At 40.9% G+C, this 23,202-nt stretch overlaps 1 protein-coding gene across 1 annotated transcript in view; it reads right to left on the minus strand.

Moving 5' to 3' along the window:
- vps50 (VPS50 EARP/GARPII complex subunit) overlaps positions 1-22,241 on the minus strand; it is a 181,325-nt gene extending 159,084 nt beyond the window's left edge. The window contains exons 1-2 of the mRNA XM_072575489.1: positions 22,113-22,241; positions 12,575-12,646 (exon numbers count right to left, since the gene is read on the minus strand). Coding sequence (XP_072431590.1) covers positions 12,575-12,646; positions 22,113-22,145 — 105 coding nt within the window. The 5' untranslated portion in view covers positions 22,146-22,241. The remainder of the gene's footprint in view (positions 1-12,574; positions 12,647-22,112) is intronic.
- Between the last annotated feature and the right edge of the window lie 961 nt (positions 22,242-23,202).

The following is a 23,202-nucleotide window of genomic DNA, read 5'->3' on the forward strand; positions in this document are numbered from 1 at the left end:
CACAAGGCCGCCTTGCTGATCTTTGAGGGGCCCTATTCTCTCCCTTGTTACCCTTTTGTCCTCAATGTATTTGTAAAAACCCTTTGGATTCTCCTTAATTCTATTTGCCAAAGCTATCTCATGCCCCCTTTTTGCCCTCCTGATTTCCCTCTTAAGGATACTCCTAATGCCTTTATACTCTAAGGATTCACGCGATATATATTGTCTAAATCTGACATATACTTCCTTCTTTTTCTTAACCAAACCCTCAATTTCTCTAGTCATCCCAGAATTCCCTATACCTACCAGACTTTCCTTTCACCCTATCAGGAATATACTGTCTCTGGATTCACGTTATCTCATTTCTGAAGGCTTCCCATTTTCCAGCCTTTTACCTGCGAACATCTGTCCCCAGTCAGCTTTTAAAAGTTTTTGCCTCATACCATCAAAATTGACCTTTCTCCAATTTAGAACTTTAAATTTTAGATCTAGTCTATCCTTTTCCATCACTATTTTAAATCCAATAGAATTATGGTCGTTGGTCCCAAAGTGCTGCCCCATTGACACGTCAGTCACCTGCCCTGCCTTATTTCCCAAGTGTAGATCACGTTTTGCACCTTCTCTAGTAGGTACATCCACATACTGAATCAGAAACTGTTCTTGTACACACTTAACAAATGCCTCTCCATCTAAACCCTTAACACTATGGCAGGTCCAGGCTATGTTTGGAAAGTTAAAATCCCCTACCATAACCACTATTATTCTTACATAATAGAAGTAAATTATTGCGGATGCTGGAATCTGAAACCAAAAGAGAAAATGCCAGAAAATCTCAGCAGGTCTGGCAGCATCTGTAAGGAGAGAAAAGAGCTGACATTTCGAGTCTAACTTCTCTCTTCTTACAGATGCTGCCAGACCTGCTGGGATTTTCTCTATTATTCTTACAGATAGCTGAGATCTCCTTACAAATTTGTTTCTCAATTTCCTGCTGACTATTAGGGGATCTGTAATACAAACTCAATGAGGTGATCCCTTTCTTATTTCTCAGTTCCACCCAAATAACTTCCCTGGATGTATTCCCAGGAATATCCTCCATAAGTACAGCTGTAATACTATCCCTTATCAAAAATGCCACTCCCTTCCTCTCTTGCCCTGGCTCCTTCCTGTAGCATTTGTTTCCTGGACTGCCAGTCTTGTCCATTCCTGAGCCACGTTTCTGTAATTACTCTGATATCCCAGTCCTATGTTCCTAACCATGCTCTGAGTTCATGTGCCCCTGTTAGGCCCCTTGCATTGAAATAAATGCAGTTTAATGTTTTAGTTCTACCTTGTTCTCTGTTTTGCCCCTGACTTTGACTTGCTCCTTTCCTCAACTGTATCAGTCTCTGATAGATCTCTTTCCTCAGTATCTCTCTAGGTCCCACTTCTTCTCCCTCCCAACTCCCCCCACACAAACCTTACTAGTTTAAATCCTTCCAAGCAGCTCGATCAAATCTCCCTGCCTGCAGAGTAGTCCCTTTCCAATTCAGGTGCAATCCATTCTTCTTGTACAGGTCACTTCTACCCCAGAAGAGATTCCAATGATCCAAAAATGTGAAACCACTTCCGTGTATCAGCTCTTCAGCCATGCATTCATCTGCTCTGTCCTCCTATTCCTACCCTCACTAGCTCGTAGCACTGGGAGTAATCCAAATAATACTAACTTCGAGGGCCTCTGTTCTAAATTCTCCCTTCAGAATCTCATCCTTTTCCTTCCTATGTTGTTAGATCCAGTGTGTACAATGACCTCCTGCTGATCTCTCTCCCCTTTGAGGACATTCTGCACCCTCTCCGATATATCCTTGATCCAGGCACCAGGGAGGCAATGCACCGTTCTGATTTTTCGCTGCTGGCCACACAAACATCTGTCTGTGCCTCTGGCTAGAGAGTCCCCTATCACAATCGATTGCTTGGAACCACATGTACCCCTCATTACATTAGAGCCTGTCTCGTTAACTGAAATTTGGCTGTTCATGCCTGAGAGAGTTTATTGTCCCCTGCATTTTCCAAAACAGCACACTTGTTTGAAATGGGGATAGCCACAGAAGATTCCGGCACTACCTGCCTACCCCTCCCTCCTCTTCTGGAGTTAACCCATCAACCTCACTGTATCTGTGGCTTTTCTCCCATCTGAGAACTCCCATTCATCACATTCCCTAGCTCCTGCAATGCCTCTAAGGGCTGCTCCAATCGATCCATGCAATATGATTGGATTTGCAATCAAAGACACTTCTTGCAGACATTATCATCAATGACATAGAAACTCTCCCTAAATTTCAACATCCGACAGGAAGAGAATTTTCAGTAGAGTATGACTCCACTGAGAGCCATCTTTGTTTCTTTACAACCTGCAGACCCAGAAGTTAATACCAGCTTTTTGCCCTAAAATGCAATGCTAGGTGTAGGGAATCCTGGATGACTACAGAAATTGAGGTTTTGGTTAAGAAAAAGAAAGAAGCATATGTAAGGTGCATACAGGTGAGATCGAATGCATCCTTAAAAGAGTATAAAGGCAGTAGTATGCTTAAGAGGAAACTCAGGAGGGCAAAACAGCTTTGGCAAACAGGGGTAAGGAAAATCCAAAGGGTTTTTACAAATACTCTGAGGACAAAGGGTAACAAGTGAAAGAATAGTGTCCCTCAAAGATCAGCAAGGCAGCCTTTCAGTGGAACCGCAGGAGATGGGGGAGGCACTAATTAAGTATCTCGCATCAGTGTTTACTGTGGAGAAGGACATGAAAGATACAGAATGTGGAGAAAAAGATGGTGACATCTTGAAAAATGTCCATATTAAAGAGGTGGTGGTGCTGGACGTCTTGAAATACATAAAAGTGGATACATCCCCAGGATCTGATCAGGTATACCTGAGAACTCTGTGGGAAGCTAGAGAAGTGATTGCTGGACCCCTTGCAGAGAGATTTGCATCATCGATAGTCACAGGTGAGGTGCTGGAAGACTGGAGGTTGTCTAACGTGGTGCCACTATTTAAGAAAGGTGGTAAGGAAAAGCCAGGGAACTATAGACCGGTGAGCCTGACATCTGTACTGGGCAAGTTGTTGGAGGGAATCCTGAGGGACTGAATTTACACGTAATTGGAAAGGCAAGGACTGATTCCGGATAGTCAACATGGCTTTGCGCATGGAAAATAATGTCTCATGAATTTGATTGAATTTTTTGAATAAGTAACAAAGAGGATTGATGAGGGCAGAGCGGTGGAGGTGATCTTTCTAGACTTCAGTAAGGCATTCGGAAAGGTTCCTCATGGGATACTGGTTAGCAAGGTTAGATCTCATGGAGTATAGGGAGAACTAGACATTATAATACAGAACTGGCTCGAAGGGAGAAGACAGTGTTGTGGTGGTGGGTTGCTTTTCAGACTAGAGGCCTGTGACCAGTGGAGTGCCACAAGGATTGGTGCTCGGACCATTACTTTTCATCATTTATATAAATGAGTTGCATGCTATCATAGGAGGTCCAATTAGTAAGTTTGCAGATGACACCAAAATTGGAGGTATAGTGGACAGCAAAGATTAGCTCAGAGTACAACAGGATATTGATCAGATGAGCCACCAACTTAGATAAATGTGAGGTGCTGCATTTTGGGAAAGCAAGTCAGAACAGGGCTTCTCCACTTAATGGTAAGATCCAAGGCAGTGTTGCTAAACAAAGAGAGTACAGGTTCATAGTTCCTTAAAAGTAGAGTCGCAGGTAGATCGGATAGTGAAGAAGGCGGTTAGTACGCTATCCTTTATTGGTCGGATCATTTGAGTACAGGAGTTGGACGTCACGTTGCGGCTGTAAAAGACATTGGTTAGGCCACTTTTGGATTACTGTGCACAATTCTGGTCTCCTTCCAATTGGAGAGATGTTGCGAAACTTGAAAGGGTTCAGAAGACATTTGCAAGGATGTTGCCAGGGTTGGAGGATTTGAGCTATCAGGAGAGGCTGAATAGGCTGGGGCCGTTTTTCCCGGAGCATCAGAGGCTAAGGGGTGACCTTCTCGAGGTTCATAAAATCATGAGGGGAATGGATAGGATAAATAGACAAGATCTTTTCCCTGGGATGGGGGGGATCCAGAATTAGAGGGCATATGTTTAAGGGGAGAGGGGAAAGATATAAAAAGAGGCCTTAAGGGCAATTTTTTCATGCAGATGGTGATACATGTATGGAATGAACTGCCAAAGGAAATGATGGAGACTGGTACAATTACAGCATTTAAAAGACATCTAGACGGGCATATGAATAGGAAGGAATTAGAGAGAGATATGGGCCATGTGGTGGCAAATGGGGCTAGATTAGGTTAGGATAACTAGTCAGCATGAACGAGTTGGATTGAAGGGTCTGCTTCCATGCTGTACATGTCCATGACTCTGAGATTGCTAGCTAGTCATCACAACTGTTTGTCAGCTCTTACTTTCTCTTCAAGGTACAGTACACACCTTCAACTTCATAATACTTGCCAATTCTACGGTTTGTGTGTTCACGTGGTCCACTTTCTTCCATGCCTTGCCATTTACTTCTCTTCATCCATTTGCTTCATCAGACCCATTTCCCCCATGTTTACTGAGCCATATTACTTTTTAAGTCTGCCACCAATTTGATTTTACATAGTTATCTTGATTTTCAAATCGCTCCAAAGCCTACCTGCTCCCTTGGTGCAACTTTTTCCAGCCTCAAAGCATCTGAAATATCACTGGCTGGCCTTTTTCACATGCCCACTTTTAAATATTCTACAACTGCTAGTCATATCTTCAGCTGACTGAATCCTTTATTCGGAGTTCCTTCTTTGCCTCTCTTCCCCTTTACAATGTTCCTTAAAAATCTCATTAACCAGGTTGCAGCCACTTATCATAATATCCCCTCATGTGACTCCAAATTTTTCCATTGATAGTGCTCCTGTGAAGCACCTTGGATGGTTCACTTTATTTGGTGCAATATGATGCAAGTTATTACTTTTGTATCTGGTTATGTCTGTGAATAGATACTCCAACTTAAAAAAAAATCACTAAATTCTGACAGCAAGTTACTGATTCCTACACCAAGTACCACAATTTATGACAATACTGTCAGTGATAATCACAGTGTCAAACACCTCCACTATTTAAGGTGTCAATCACAATCGCAAAGCAACCTAAGTAATGAAAGCAAAGGGTGTTCTATTTTTATCAAAGTAAGGACAACATCTCGTAAAAGATTTACTTGCATTGATTTATTAGTTCCGTACCTGAAAGTGAAAGGAGGCAATATTTTCATTTCAGTTTGACTTGAAACTGATCTCAAAATCTAATTAAGGAATTAAGAAAACCTGATACGCATGTATGCTACAGCAAAGAACAACAAATTAGATTTTAAGAAAGACTGAACCTTGGAACCCATTTTTGGTTTTAAAAAAGGATTCATAAACATTGAGTTGCTTTATTTAAAACACAGAGACTTAGTTTAGAATATTGTGGAATTTGTCATAGCTGTCAAAATGTGAGCTGAACTTTCAGTTCAGGTTGTTGGTTGCCAAGTGGATCTGAAGCCTTCACAGTGCACTAAAAGCTCTTAATGAAATAACTTATATTTTTCAGTTTTGTATTTACAGAGTATTTATAGTGCATTAACCAGGCAAGAAAAAGTCTGGAAAAAGAATTTTGCAACTGGAATAACATTGAATAAACACAGCATAGGAAAAGTCTGCTTGTGTCCTTATCACATGCTCTCACTGTGAATTGTACTCAGGAAACAAATCAGACCAGAAACTCAACTGGATTCACCACATAAATACAGTGGCTACAAAAGCAGGTCCGAAGCTCGGAATACTGCAATGAGTAACTCACCCCCAGACTCCGCAAAGCTAATCCATCATCAGGGCACAAGTCAGGAGTGTGATGGAGTGCTTTTCACTTGCCTGGATGGGTGCAGCCTCACAACACACAAGCAGCTTGACATCATCTGGTACAAAGCAGCCCACTTGATTGGCACCACATCTGCCACTGATGCTTAGCACACACTGCTGCTACTGTTTGCAAGATGCACCGCAGAATATCACCCAAGATCATCAGATAGATCCTTCCAAACCCACAATCACTTACATCTAGAAGGATAAGGACAGTACCACCTGCACGTTCCTGTCTGAGCCACTTATCATTGTGACTTGGAAATATACTGCCATTCCTTCACTGTCGCTGGGTGAAAATCCTGGAATTTCCTCCCTAATTGCATTGTGAGTCAACCCACAACAGATGGACTGCAGCGGTTCAAGAAGGCAGCTCACCATCACTTTCTCAAGGGGAACAAGGGAAGGGCAATGAATGCTGGCCAGCCAGCAATGCCACATTCCATAAATGAACTTAAAAAGTACAACACAAACAATACAGAGTGATGGAAATACTCAGAGTGCCAGACACCATCTGTGAAAAGAAACAGTAATTTGCCAGGACAGTTACCTTTCATCTGCTGAAAGTCAGTAAACTGAAACATCAACTGATTTTAAATTTTAAACATAGATAACGCCAAGTGACAAACAAGCACTCATCCAAATTTGAACGGATGAGAGACCGAGAGTTATAATTTCGACATTCTAATACTATTTCTGCAGAAAGCGAAGCTTTGTCAAAGCTTTTCATCTTGAACTCAACAGAACAATTCACAAGAAAAACCCATGGAGAGGAAAACAACAATAACCATGCTGTACAAAAGGACAGTGTTGTTTGGTAGAAACATTACCATGATGAACGAACCAGTTATTTTCCATGGGAACCTGATGAAGGAGGAGCGCTCCAAAAGCTAGTGCTTCCAAATAAACCTGTTGGACTATACCCTGGCATGTGATTTTTAAACTTTGTACACCCCAGTCCAACTCCGGCACCTCCAAATCCAGTTAATTTCAACTGACAGTTAACTGTCAAGCATTATTTAAACTTTAAAACACAGCATTTTAACTCTGGTCATTGCATTGTCCGATGATTTGAACCAGAGAATAGCTGTTACGTATTTTGTTGAAGTGAAATCGGTACAAATTTTGTGTGCATGTTATTTATGACTGTAACAATATAGGGAACATGTTATTTCCAGTACAAGTGTGCCACACAGCAAGCCCTGGCTATTTGTTCACTTTTTTTCTGAAAGATGCTCCCCTCAAACCAAAAAGTTCAGGTGAAAAAGAATGTGCAAGAACATATGACAGCTGAAAAAATGTCATTTAGTGGCTATTTTTGCTAATTAAGCTGCGCAGATCTGTGTATTTCTCTACAGGACATAACCTGAAAAGCAGCTAAGTCTCACAGTGACATCTACATACAGGAATCAGAAGCACAATACCCATCCAGCAATTTTTAATAAACACTGTCCACTGAAAAGAAAGGACACCTTTTCAGAGTGGGAAGAAAATTTATTTTGAAATTATCTACAAATTTCTCCCAATCTAGCCTCGACTTAAACAGTGAATATGCTACACAGAAAATTGAAATAAATATTCTAAACACTGAGCTAAGCATCAACGTACTACATGCCATTTGTGGGAATACAGTCAACCAATTTGTTCAGCGCTGTGCAGGTTAAAATCAACAGAATAGAATCTACATTGAAATGATTGAAGTCTTGAAGTTGCAAGCTAATCAGGTTTTGATTGCTGATATTACACTGCCATCTAGAGTTGAACCAACATTAGCACAATAAGGAGTGTACAACAGAACAACATTTCCCAGCTCTTGCAGTGAACCACACCATAAATTAAATAATCCCAGGCAAGAAAATGCCCAACAATGCTAAAAGTTATTTGATAAACAACCCATGTACTTTGCACAAGCAGATTTTGTATACGCCTCCCAGCATCTAGGTCCCAGGTTCGATTCCAGCCTTGGGTGACTGTGTCGAGTTTGTACATTCTCCCAGGGTCTGTATGGGTTTCCTCCGGGTGCTCTGGCTTCCTCCCACAATCCAAAGTTGTGCAGGTCAGGTGAATTGGCCATGCTAAATTGCCCGTAGTGTTAGGTGCATTAGTCGGAGGGAAATGGGACTGGGTGGGTTACTCTTTGGAGGGTCGGTGTAGGCCGAAGGGCCTGTTTCCACACTGTAGGGAATCTAATCTAATCATCAACCAATTGCATTAGCAGGACTTGACATCAAGTTTAGCTTTGGATTGGCTCGCATAATTTGAGGTAACGTTAGGCCCCAGAAGACAAATCTCCAATCACTTTTTCATTGAGGAATGAAAGTAAATGGATTAAAGATTCACCCTTGACTAAAATGCATCGTAACCACATAAGGTTTGTAACCTCAAACCAATAGCCTTTCAACAGGCAGGAAGGGAAATGAAGGGTGGTGGTGCAGAGGGTGAACCACAGGAGAGGGCCAAATCGTTGATATCAAACACCACAGAAATTCAACAGCATGAGGAGAATAATATTTCACACTCAGCTGCAACAGCTTAATTAAATTTAATCTGTATCAGTCCACCTGATACAGGGGAGAAAACTGCATCCAACCAATTTGAACATTAAATACTGGGAGAAATCTCAAACGTTATTCAAGGAACAGTATACACAGGAACAAGCCCTTTGACCCAGCGAGGTTGTGCTGCCTTTCTAAACTAAAATCTTTTGCCTTTACATGGTTCATTTCCCTCTACTCACTGCCTATTCATATATCTGTCAAGATATTTCTATATCCACCTCCACCATCTCCTCTAGCAGCTCAGTTGCCACCTCTGTATAAAAAATTTGTCTCTCCCATCTCCTTTGAACTTTTCCCTTTTACCTTAAATCTATGTCCCCTAGTAATTAACCTTTCTATCCTGAGAAAAATACTCTGACTATCCATTCTACTAATGCCTCTCTCAATTTTGTATACTTCTGTGAGGTCACCCCTCATCCTTCAATGTTCAATTGAAAACAAACACAATTTGTCCAAACTCTCCTCAGAAACCAGGCAACATCCTGATGAATCTTTTCTGTACACTCTCTAAAGCTTCCAAATCCTTCTGGTAGTATAATGACCAGACTGTACACAATATTCAAAACACGGCCCACCTAAAGTTCTATACAGGTGTGATGTGACATTTTTATATTCTATGCCTTAACCAATGACAGCAAGCATGCCATCTGCCATTGTGACCACCATATCCACTTTCAGGGAACTGTGAACCCAAACACCTAGATCCTTCTCTATGTTGCTGCTTCTAAGGGTTCTGCCACTTACTGCATACTTCTCCCCTGTATAAGATCTTACAGACTGCTTTCTTGCACATTTGATCAGATTAAACTCCAACTGCCATTTCTCCCAAGTCTACAGCCCATCAATATCTTGCTAATCCACCTCACTATTCATGCTTTGTGCCGTCTGCAAACTTAATCAGACCACCTATATTCTCCTCCAAATAATTTATATATATTATAAGCTACAGGAATACGATTGGTCACAGTGATCTCCAGTCAGAAAACATCACTACCACTGCTCTCTGTCTTGTATGACTAAGCCAGATTTATATCCATCTTACCAGCTCACCGTGAATCCCATGTGGCTTCACTCTTGTATCAGCCTGCCATGACAGGCCTAGTTAAAGGCCTTGCTAATCCATGCAGACAACATCTACCAGCCTGACCTCATCAATCGTCTTTGTCACTTCTTCAAAAAACCCAATCAAGTTGGTGAGACATAACCTTCCCCACACAAAGCCATGCTGCCTCTCACTAATAAATCCATATTTTTCCAAATGTAAGTAAATTGTCTTCTTAAGAATCTTGTCCATTAATTTCACTGCCACTAACATAAGGCCCACTGGCCTAGAAATTCCTGTTTTCCTAAACATTACGTATGCCACTTTTTTTTTTCAACTGAGCTCTCAATTTCTTTTGTCATCCTGAAACTTACCACCCTTATCCTTCAATTTCACAGGAACATGCTGGTCCCAAACTCTAATCAATTGGCCTTCAAAAGATTCCCACATGCCACGTGTACTTACCATCATTCAGCTGCCCCAATCTACATTCCCCAGTTCCTACCTACCTTTTGGAAGTTTGCCTTCCCCCAGTTTAGCACTTTCACCCAAGAACTACTCTTATCCTTATCCATGAGTCACTTAAATGTTACATAATTATGGTCACTGCTCCCAAAATGCTCCCCCACTGAAACTTCAATCACCTGGCTGGGCTCAATCTCCAGTACTAGGACTAACATGGTGCTTTCCATAGTTGGATTACTCTCATATTGTTTCAAAAAACTGTCCTGAACACACCTAGTAAATTTTCCCTATTTAGGCCCCTGCATCTATTACCAGTCATGTTGGGGAAGTTAAAATCACTGACTACAGTACCCTGTAGTACAATCCCATCAAAGTGACCGCACCTTTCCTATTCTGGAGTTCTACCCATATGGCTTTGCTGGATAAGCCCCCCAAGGTGTCCTCTCCCAGTATAGCTGTGATATTTTCTATATCAGCAACGTAACTCCCCCACCTCTTATGCATCCTGCTCTATCTCACCTGAAACATCTAAATCCCAGAACATTAAACTGCCAGTCTTGCTACCCTCTCAAACAAGTTTCTCTAATAGCTACATCACCATTGTCATTTGTATTAATTCAGACTCAAAGTTCATCTGACTTAACTATCCTACACCTCACATTAAAACAAAAACACCTCAGACCATTAGTCTTGCGATGTTCAGTAACCTCTCCCCGTCTATTCTTCCTCTTAATCTTACTGACCTTGTCCTCTGACTCATCCTTGGCCTTTTAAGTTGGTGACCTTCTGCTCTGGTTCCTGACCCCCTGCCACACTAGTTTAAACCCTCCCAAGTAGCGCTAGTAAACCTTGCTGCCACAATACATGATGCCCCTACGGTTTAGGTGCAACCTTGTCCTTCCTGTACAGTCCGACTTCAACAAAAGTGGTTTCCTGTTTACCCTCAAATATCGTCAATTACACTTATATTCTAATGATAGGCAAGTCTTGAGTAGACCAACAGTAACTACTTTTGAAAAGATAGAGAGAGGGGAAATGAAGATCAGCAAAAGAAGATCACTTCATTTAGATTTAATTGTCAAACAATAAATGGTCCCTTATTAACTTTCTAAAGGGAACAGGAGATGTTAAACTGACTCAATACTAAAGCCAGAGTGAACATACTGAATTGAAGCATTTACCTCTTAATGAAAACACTCAGCAAAATAATTTAGCCAGAAGATGTACAATTTGATAAAACTAATTTGTGACAATGTGAAGTTTATTTTGTTAATGAACAAGGTTAAGTCATCTGTCTACAAAATTACAATTTAAGAAATCTTCAATACCATAAGTTACTTACAAACGTAATACGTTATTCACATATGAACTGGTTTCTCACAACACCCTTAATACAGATTCACACAGGAATTTCACAGATTACCACAATTTCAATTATAAATAGATGTTTTGAATATTGACATCATAGCTGCTCAATAACTTGGCAAATAAGAACTGGACATATTTAAAATAACTTACATTTCTCCTATATACTAAAGACAGTGTGCTTTTAATATGGCCCCTCCCCCTTTCAGGTGGCTGTTCACCCTTGGATTCTCTCAGCATTTGTTTTTGCTTGAATAGAAAATTACATTCACTTCTTTGTCAATACGTTGAACTTTGCACACTTCATCATCTCAAAGCACCAATATATATACATTAAATTGCTCAGTGATAAAACACTTTGTATTACAAATCTCTTGGTCAATTTTTGAAGGAATGATTCTGAAAACTTTACAACATATTAGGAACCTAAATTAAATACCAAAAAAAGTTTTTTTTTTCTACTCCCTTATTCAATAACAAGTTGATCTTCTGCAAGCATAAAAGGAGAAGAGAATCTTTGGTGAAGGTGTTTAATATCATGAAAGGTTGAGATAAAGCAAATTAAACTATTTTTTCCTAATGTCCGAAAGGCCAATAATCACGATGCACAGATTTAAGGCAGAAATGCTGATGAATAATTATAAGTTATTTCAAAAGGTTTGGATTTGGAACATAAATACCTGTTAAGCTGTGAGATACACATTAAATAAATTTTCAAAAAAATAAACGGATAAATATCTGAAGAAATTAAACTCTTATGAACATGGGAGATTAGCCAGGAAATGGATTAACTGAATTCTTTAAAGAAAAAAAGAGTTGGTACAAACTGAATGGGACAACGGCCAATTTATCTGCGATATTACTCATTATGTGACTTTACTCATTTGTGAGCACCTTTACAATAATACAATAAATTCTCTTTATTAGAATTCACACACTGTAAGTAATCTAATCTAATCTAATCTAATCTAGATTTACTGAGGCTATCAATCTGATATACAAAATAATCCTTTTTTGTGGGTGGGTTGGGAAAAAGAAGGAGTGGTGGTGAAATTTTGCTACAATTCCTGTGAAGTAGTGAATCAGCTTAGGGAGTTTATTGTTCCAAAGTATAAGACTTCAGCTTGCAGGTGAAGAAATGGTAATTTTAAAAAGAGTTGGCTGCACACTTATAAAACATAATTAGACATACTGAATAGATACAAAAAAAAACTATTGGGTGACATGATAAACTTTGACACAATACCTTGCTGGGTATTCGAAAGTTTTCAACTGGAGATTTAACCTCTGTTACACTTTCCTGGGGGCTTTTCAGACCCTGTAATTAAAAGAAAAATAGTTTTACAATGGAAGAATTCCATGGCAATTATAAATAGAAGATGATATAAACCCCTGGACATGCCAACCTTTACTTTGCAGCTTCATGTGAAACTATTAGGACCATTAAAGTCAAAATGTACCAGTTTCAAGGCTAAGTTTCAAGAGTATGTTAAGCCAGCAGCAAGGTGAAGAGTGTTAGTTGGAGCACGGTTGGCACAGAGACACAGCAGAACTGCTGCCAACCAAAACCCAACTAATCAGCACCTGCTTTACAAGCTGTACTCTTTCTCAGGTTGGGTTCTTGTGTGCTGGCTCTGATGAATTCACAATGAAGAGCTTCAATTTCACATCTCTTTTTGGCAATGTATCATTCTGCTCTTATAAACAGTATTTGTAATCCCAGAACTTAATTCTAATATAGAAATAATGCAATAATTCCAAGTTGTCAATTATGGCTAACTTCCTAAACTACATATTACATTTGTATTTCAGAAATACAACATGAATCCTGGGCTTTAAATGTATTTGCATTCAGTGTTTGAAATACTCAAGAATGTTGCCCAATTGTTTTGCCATTGCATTGTTTAAACTGGATTCAAAACAGAACTTGGTAAAAGTGTCCCAATATTTAATTCCTGAAATTTTGAAAGAAGAATTGTTCTAATATTAATTAGAAAAAAAGTACCATGCAACTAAGTAATGCAATAGGTTAGATTCTGGTTCTTCATCTCTGGGACCAAAGTTAAAATTCAACTCAAATTGACAGCCTGCAAGTCTCCTCTACTCATTTCAAACTTCATGGGTCTGGAGGCCTCTAAGAGACTGCCTTTTGATCTGCGGCAAAACAACTCAGCATGAGTAGAACCTTTCACAGAATGGTCAGTACATGGAATGGAAAACAACATTCGAATGTGCGGTTATTGATACTGGGACTAAGGAATGCAAATGGTAGATTTGTTTCTGGCTGTGTTAAACCTAATCGGTGATGCTTGGTGCTTAAAATTATTAGACTTCCAATCACTAAACTAGACTGAGTTAGCGAGAATCTGCCCCTCTTTTTAAACTATGTTTTTTATATTTACTCAGGATGTCTGCTAAACATAATAATAAGACATTAGAGCAGAAGTAGGTGATTCAGTCCATCAAATCTGTTCTGCCATTCAATGAGATCATGGTTGATCTCATAATCTTTAACTCCACTTTCCTGTTTTTCTTTAAAACCCTTGATTAGATTTTTAATTAATAAGTCATTGATCCAAATGTGTGTAATAACATCTCTGAACAGACTGATTTGGGAAAAACCAAAATAAAAATCTGTATATCTCAGTCTTGAATATATTTAATGACCCAATTTCAACAACTCCATGGTTAGGAATTCCACAGGTTCACTACTATGAGAGAAGAACTTCCTCCTCATCTCTGTGACCTCTTATTCTGAGACATGAAGAATTAAATCAAACAAGGCTGTAATCTAATGGGAATAAAATCCCAATTTGTTCAGTGATCTCCTTCAAGGGAGGAATTGGTCACCCTTATTTCATTGATGTGTGATGTCTCCAATCCCACACTATATTGTTTACACTCTGAATTAAACCAAACAAGCTGTGCAGTTGCAAAAAAAAAAGGTTCTAGTTGGTGATCTTCAACTACCTTTTCAGGGAAATAAACATTGCCTTGCCATTCCTGCCTGCATTCAGAGAACATTTTTTCTGATAACACACTGATGTACACAGTTCATGACAGTGTATTCATCAATTGTCAGCACAACGTACCAATTCTTTAAACACTTTAGTAAACAAATTTGTGTATAAACGATTTACATCACACACATTCTCAAACACTGGGCATATTTTTCACAAGGTAACATTGCATGAATAGTGTAAACAGAAATAGTGAAAACTCGCAAAGGCACATTAAAAACCCTGAAAATAGAAAACGTAGAGTTATTTCAGGACAAGTTCATTTCAGGTTTTAAAAATATTGCACACAAATTCACAGTTCCTCACTGGGACAAAAGTACATCTTCTACAAAGAAAACACTTAGTTATAGCATCTGCAAAGTAATAGGACCTAAAATACATTTATCAACATCACTTTAAATGGCAGGATGTTTTTGAAACACTTCAATATATATGTATACACAAACTAGATTAGATTAGATTACTTACAGAGTGGAAACAGGCCCCTTAGCCCAACAAGTCCACACCGACCCGCCGAAGCGCAACCCACCCATACCCCTACATTTACCCCTTACCTAATACTACGGGCAATTTAGCATGGCCAATTCACCTGACCTGCACATCTTTGGACTGTGGGAGGAAACCGGAGCAGTTGTTCAACATTTTGAATTGCTAACTGAAGTTTCATTGTACAACAGAAAAGTTGTGCTCCAAAACATTTTCCCCTTTCCGACCACACTAATCTGCATTAGGACGAGGTAAATTGGTTTTACAAAAGTCAACACCATCACCTCCACTTGGAAATGCATGGCTGTTCTTTCCCATTCACAGGAACAAAATCCTTGACTTCTCTCCCTAAGGACATTGACTGAATCTACAGATGTGGACTGCAGCAGTTCAAGAACGCAGCTCGCCAGCCAGAGATGGCCAGGTCCCATGAATGAATAATTCTTTTTTAAAGTTCACAAGCTCATCTGGTGTCTGCAACACAGACTAAGTCGCCTGATGCAAGCTCTTGGACACAGAAAAAGGCAGAGCCCTCCTGCCCCAAAACACATTTACAGGCCAACCCTTGCATGGTCAGGAAGGAGATCACATCCAGATTGTTTGGGGATGTTGGAGGAAACATAGGAATTCAGTACAAAGGAGGAGGTACTTTTGGCTTGTTTTTGCTTTGGCTCATAGTTCACAAAGTGATTTTTTTTGCACCATCAAGCGAAGCCCCAGGTCAGGGGCCCAACACAAAGAGTGATACGATAGATAAATTCATTGGTTGGTGATAGCTACTAATGTCACTATCTACCATAGGTTACTTTCAGATCAACAGAAAATAAGAAAAGTGTTTACAGGTTACAAAGTAAATGACCAGATTGAAATGCTTAAAGAGAACAGTGGATGAATAAAGATATTGAGGAGGTGCCAGTGTTGGACTGGGTTGGACAAAGTTAAAAATCACAAATCATAGCTATCTGATGAAGGAACAGCGCTCCGAAAGTTAGTACTTCCAAATAAACCTGTCGGACTACAACCTGGTGTTGTGTGATTTTTAAAGATTTTGAGGTTCTAGTCAAGAATAAAAGAGAATCTTACTTTAGATATAGACGACTTGGTTCAATTGAATCTCAATCAATTGAAAGAGTGTAGGGGCATTCTTCAGAGAGAAATCAGGAAGGGAAAGAGGGGATTTTGCATTGGCTGATAAGGTTAATTCAAAGAGATTCTACAAAAACGTTAAGAGAAAGAGGTTAACTAGAGAGAGGGTAGGGCCCTTAAAGATCAAGGAGGTCGTGCATATGTTGAACCCCAGGAGATAGGAGAGATACTAAATGAATATATCGCGTCAGGTTTTACTGCGGAGAAAGAAATGGAGAGAAATAAACTTTGATTTTTAAAAGCAGTTTGCATTACAAAAGAGGAAGTTTGGGAGGTCTTAAGCGAATATAAAGGTGGATAAATTTCCAGTATCAGATCAAACGTAGCCCAGAACATTGTGGGAAGAGAGGAAATTATGAGACCCCTTGCAGAAATATTTGCATCATCTATAACTATGGGCGAGGTGCCTGATGACTTGAGAGTAACTAACGTTGTACCTTTAAGAAAGTTTCTAAGGAGAACTATAGACCAATGAATCTTACATCGGTTGCGGGTAAATTGTTGGAAGTGATTATTAAAAGATAGAGGGTACAGACATTTTGAGATGCAAAAAAATGATTAATGGTAGTAAGCATGGTTCTGTGCAAGGAAAATTGTATCTCACAAACTTCAATGAGTTTTTTGAGCAAGTTCCTACAAAGAACAGTAGACACTGTTTATTTGGAATTTAGTAAAGCCCTGAATGAGGTTTCACATGGTAGACTAATCAGAAAAGTTAGATCACGTGGGATCCATGGTGAGCTTGCCAATTGGATACATAATTGGCTTAATGGCAGGAGACAGAGTAATGGTGGATGATTGCTTTTCACTCAGGAGGCCTGTGGCCAGCAGTGTTCCATAGGGATCGGGTCTGGGTCCTCTTTTGTTTGCTGTTTATATAAACAATTTGGATGAGAATACAGAAGGTACGGTAGGTAAGTTTGCGGACTACACCCAAATTGGTGGCATAGTAGACAGTGAAAAAAGGGCTTCTAAGAAAATAAAGGGATCTTGATCAAATAGGTCAATGGGCTGAAAAATGGTAGATGAAGTTCAATCTGGTTAAATGTGAGGTATTACATAAAACAAGGGTAGGGCTTATACAATTAAGATAGGGCCTTGGGTAGTGTTGTAGAACAGAGGGTCCTCAGGGTGCAGGTACATAATTCTTTGACGAGTGCCTCACATATCGACATGGCGGTTAAAAAGACGTTTGGCATGCTTGCCTTCATTGCTCAGTTCTTAGAGCGTAAAAGTTCGGAAATCATGTTGAGGTTGTACAGGGCATTGGTGAGGCCTCTTCTAGAATATTGTGTCTAGCTCTGATCACCCAGTTAGATGAATGATATAATCAAGCTAGAAAGGGTTCCTAACAGATTTACCAGGATGTTGCCAAGTATGGAAGGTTTCAATTATGAAGGCAGGCAGGATAGGCTGGGACTTTTTTCACTGGAGTGGAGGAGGTTGAGAGGAGATCTGATAGAAATTTATAAAATAATAAGAGGTACAGATAGAGTTAATGGTAGTTGTCTTTTCCCTAGAATGTGGGATTTCAAAACTAGGGGGCACATGTTTAAGATGAGCGGAGAGAGATTTTAAAAAAGAAAAAGAGATAACTTCTTTCGACAGAGGTTGGTTCGCATGTGGAATGAACTTCCTGAGAAAGTGGTGGATGTGGGTACAATTACAACATTTAAAATACATTTGGATTGACACAGGAAAGGTTCAGAGGGATATGGGCCAGAAGTAGACAGGTGGTTCTAGTTTAGTTTGGGATTATGTTCGACATGGACAGATTGCACCAAAGGGTCTGTTTCCATGCTGTATGATTCTATCGAATGAAGTAAGTAGTTAGAGAGGATGTAGGAGCTGGTGGAGTCTAGTGGGGCTCTTTGCGACTACATCTGTAGCAAACATTGGTTTCTTGAGGAACTCTGGCTCAAAGTCAATGAGCTGGAGGTTTAAATTTGAGCACTATAATTGTATCGGTTTCCCAGACCCTGAGACACAAGTCTCAGTCTGTATCAGTGTCCCAGAGCGGGGGAGGGGAATCAGCTTGTATCTGTATCCCAGAGCAGGGAAGTGGGAACAGTTTCTTGGATATTAAGTTTCAGGAGGCTTTCACATCCCTTAGGTTAACTACCTCAGGACAGTGGTCAGAGGCAGGATGGGGTAACTATAAGTGTAGCAGATTAGATTAGATTAGATTACTTTACAGTGTGGAAACAGGCCCTTCGGCCCAACAAGTCCACACCGCCCCGCCGAAGCGCAACCCACCCATACCCCTAAATTTACCCCTTGCCTAACACTACGAGCAATTTAGCACGGCCAATTCACCTGACCTGCACATCTTTGAACTGTGGGAGGAAACCGGAGCACCCGGAGGAAACCGACACAGACATGGGGAGAACGTGCAAACTCCACACAGTCAGTTGCCTGAGGCGGGAATTGAACCCAGGTCTCTGGCGCTGAGAGGCAGCAGATAGAGGGATCCATGAGGTAGCGCTGAATGAGCCTCAGCCCTTGATTTGTCTAACAGGTTTTGAGATCTTCCTCCCTGTATGGATGAGAATGGGGCTGTTGAAACGATGAGAAAACCGTGATATAGAGAGCCATACAAGGAGGAGGAGAAAAGAGAAGTATAGTTGCATAGTCAGGGAAAAAGACACTTTCTGTGGCCGGAATTGAGAGTACCAAAGGCTGCATTGCCTGCCAGATCCCGGCATTTAGGATATCTCATCTAGGCTGCTGAGAAAGTGTGCGTGTGTGCGTGTGCGTGTATATATATATATATATATATATGTTGGGGGGGGGAAAGAGTATCCAGTTGTTTAGGACCACATAGGTACTAATGTACAAAGAGGGAAGAGTTTCTGCTGAGGGAGTATGGCTGCTAGTGGTAAAGTTAAAAAGCAGAATCCAAAAAGTTATTATCTCTGGATTACTACATCAGCCACAAGCAAATTGACACAGGATCAGCAAGTTTAAAAAAGTAAATGTGTGACTCAAAGATTGGTGTGGGAGAAATGGGTTCAAATTTTTCAATTTGAGGGAAGGAGGGAACTATTCAAATGGGATGGGTTTTACTTAAATCATGCTGGGACCAGAATTCTGGCAAGTCCCACTAGGCATTGGATAGGGCTTTAAAGTAAAGAGTGGGGGTTTAGATTCAGTTGCATGGAAAATCAGGGAAAAAGTTAAGGATTGGGGGAGAGTTTAGCAGAAGTTGCTAAAGCTCCCAGAACAAGTAATAGGACAGAGTATAGAAAAAGGTCAAAAACCTAACCTCAGACACAGCAAATAAGGGGACAACAATGAGAGGGGTAGTCAATGCAGGACTGAGTGCACGCGATATATGGAACAAGGAAAACAAAGTATATCAAACAGAACAGAATAGTGGAAGTAAATGTTAGCCTTTTAGAGGTAATGATGGAAACCTCAGAAATGGCAGAGGCACTACACCAATAATTTGTTTGTTTTCACAGTGGAAGAAAATAATTTCTTTTGTAAAACTCCAGTTACAATAAAGGAACTTGGTGAAATTAATATAAGGAGGGAGGAGGTATTAAGTAAACTGAAGGCCTGAAAGGCCGGCAAGTCCCCGGGTACCCAATGACCTGCACCCTCGGATATTAAAGGAGGTGGCAGCAGATATAGTGGATGCATTAGGTATGGTTTTTCAAAATTCCCTGAATTCAGGAAAGGTACCAGTTGATTGGAAACGTGCTAATGTGACACCCTTATTCAAAAAAAGGAGACAAGCAAAATGTGGGAAACTATAGATCGGTTTGTTTGACCTCTGCAGTAGTAAAGTTGCTGGAGTCAATCTTAGAAGAGACAATGAACACTAGGAAAACAAAACTCAATTCACCGGCGTCAGCACAATTTCATGAAAGCATGTCATGACAAACTTGCTGGAGTTTTTTGAGGATGCAACAGCAAGATGGATTAAGAGAATCTGGTGGATGTGGTACATCCAGACTTCTGGAAGGCATTTGACAAGATGCCACATAAAAGACTGATCCAGAAGGTAAGATCCCAGGGTGTTATGGGTAGAGTATTAGCTGACGAATAGAAAACAGAGGGTCCTAAGTATAAATGGGTCCTTCTCTGGATGGAAAACTGTAACAAATGGGGTGCTATGAGTTGTCAGATCTGTAACAAATGGGGTGCTGAGAGTTGTCAGATCTCAACTATTTACAATCTGAATACATGATTTGCAAGCAAAGACAGAGTGTAAGACAGCAATGTTCACAGATGCTACCTAAATAGATAGGAAAGCAGGCAGTGAAGAAGTGTTCAAGAGTTTACAGATGGATATTGATAGGCTACGGGAACAGGCCAGAATCTGGCAGATGGAGTTTAATGTGGCTAAGTATAAGATTGTCCATTTTGGCCGGAAAAACAAAGGGTACGTTATTATTTAAATGGGAAGCAGATTTAAACGTCTGTCAGTGCAGAGATCTGAGCATATTTGTGCATGAATCACAAAGTGGATATGTGGGTGCAGCATACAATAAGAAAGGCAAAACAGAATCCTGACACTTATTGCAAAAGGATTGGATTATAAAAGTAATGAAGTGTTATTATGATTATATAAGGCATTGATGAGATCATATCTGGAATATTATGTCTCGTTCTGGTTTCCTTACTTGAGGAAGGATGTGGTGGCACTGGAAGCAGTTCAGAGGAGGTTTAGAAGGTTGATTCCAAGGATGAAAGGGCTGTCATACATGAAGCAGTTGAATGGCTTGAGCCTTGTACTTGCTGGAGTTCAGAATAATGACAGGGGATCTGATTGAGGGATATAGGATGCTAAAAGGGATTGTTAAGGTGGATGTGAAACAGATGTATCCCTTTGTAGGATAGTCTCAATAAGAGCACATAGATATAGAATGACAGGAGGTAGGTTCGAAACTAAGATGAGGAGAAACCACTTCTCTGAGGGTTGTCAATCTATAGAACTCACTATGCTCTAGACTGTAGTGGAGGTAGAATCGATCAACAGCATCAAAAAAGAAACAGAAATGTTTCTGATTTAAAGTGGAATAAAGGGCTATGGGGAGCGGGCAGGATAATGGAGTTGACATCAGGGTAAGATCAGCCATGATTATGAGAAATTGCAGAGCAGGCTGGAAAAGCTGAGTTGCCTGCTCCTCGCTCCTACGTGAATGAGGTGGTCACACAGATTGAAACAGGCAAGTACAACGTTGCAGGTATCATAAAGATGTGACCCTAAACGGTTGAAGGCTGAGAACTAAATGTCGAAGGATACACATTCTATTAAAATGATTGGCAAATGGGCAAAAGGGGCAGTTGCCCTAGACCACAGGTACAGGCTCAGCACCCTCCACAGATCACATATACAGTTTATCTGGATTACTGTTTATCTATAAATCTATACAGGCAGATATCCTGCCCAGGCCTTGCGGCACCAGTACAAACTGTGCATCCAACTGCCACAGGGACAGGTGGAACCCCGCTATGGCCCAACGGCATGGCCACAGGCAGATTCCCCCCACTGCCACAGTGCAAAGCTACAGGCGGAGCCATCCCCACTGCCACAGGAGGGCACAGCTACAGGTGGAGGCCCCACACACTGCCCCCCCGGACACAGGTACAGGCAGACACCACACCATGACACAAGTATAGGCAGACCTTCCCAATGTTCTGAGACCAGCAAAGCACCCAAGCTCACTACCCGTGGACATGGGTACAGGCAGAGCCCTCGCCACACTGCCCAGGGACACAGGTACAGGCAGAGCCTCCACCCACTGCCCAGGGACACGGGTACAGGCAGAACGGCTGCCCTACTGCCCAGGGATATGGGTACAGGTGGAGCCTCCCCCCCCCGCACTGCCCAGGGACACTGGTACAAGCAGAGCACAGCCACTGCACAGGAACACGGGTACAGGCAGAGCCTCCCCACATTGCCCAGGGACAAGGGTACAGGCGGAACCCCTGCCCTATTGCCCAGAGGCACGGGTACAGGCAGAGCCTACCCCCGCTGCCCTGGGACACGGGTACAGGCGGAGCACCCCGAGGTTCATGTCCCTTTAAACCGCTGTCCCCAGGTGCTCCTTTTTCCTCAGGCCCTGTAATAACCCCTCACTGTAATATCGGTAGAGAAAATCAGGAACATTGCACTGTTACCTGGCGGGACATCAATGATTTTATTTTCTGCATGTCTCTCTCTGTATCCCGGCTCCGGGCCCAACCTCAAAAGCCCGGCCCTGGCCTCTTCCGAGCAGCTCCTGCCATCTCCAGGTCATGTGATCTCTGTCTCACACTGCACCCTGGGAGCTAGAGTCCGGAAACGGCCGCGCAGTCTCAGTGTTGCCGCCAGCAGAACTACAATTCCCAGAATTCATAGGGTGTGTTCACCCTTACCCTGATGGCATTGGGTCTTGTATTCATTGGCGAAATATTCTGAATGTTTGACACTTTCTCAGTTTCGACGAATTGAAATTTAATGTTAGTCTCCAAATTGTTACTGTAGATAAGTTTCTTAGTGTTCCTCGCCAGCAATGAGAGAAACAGACATTATAGCACCACATGAACCACAGCTCTAAATTTCTCACTGATGGGCTGTCAGTTCCTCAACGTTGGTTGGATTTCAGTCCCTTGCTCCTAATCAATATCCAAATTTTGCACTGTGCGATTTGAGTTCAAAAAAGACTAGTTGAGGAAAAATCAAGGTCAAAGCCTGTCTTTAGGCTTACACTTTAAAGTGACATGATTATTATCCATTAATATTAAATATTTAAAACTGTGATGTTTAATCATATATCCAATTAATCAGATCTTCTATCTACCATCAAATATTAATCTACCTTCTTAGTGTGTTCACATTATTCAAAAAGGGAAGGGCACAACAAAAGTCACTCTAAGCCTGTTAAGCTTAACATCCCGTCCTGGGAAAATACTAAAATATTGAAAAGGTACACTAGCAAGACATTTGGAAATACATATAACCAAACAGAGTCAACATGGCTTTATGAAGAGAAATCACATCCAACAATTTTAGTAGAACTCTTTGAAGAGGTTTTGAGCCTGTAAGTTTCATAGAGTCTCCCTTCAAATTATTCTCATCCATTTTTCCACCACTTGGCATTGATTTTGAATTAACTGCACAAAGGCCAGTATCCTGTCACCCAGTCACCCTTTATTTACATGAGCTCTGACCAGCCAACCCAGAATCAGTCCTTTAAATGAAAGGGCTTATTCAATCTCCTGTTTATTT

This window comes from Chiloscyllium punctatum, chromosome 8 (assembly GCF_047496795.1).
Source record: "Chiloscyllium punctatum isolate Juve2018m chromosome 8, sChiPun1.3, whole genome shotgun sequence".
Classification (NCBI taxonomy): domain Eukaryota; kingdom Metazoa; phylum Chordata; class Chondrichthyes; order Orectolobiformes; family Hemiscylliidae; genus Chiloscyllium; species Chiloscyllium punctatum.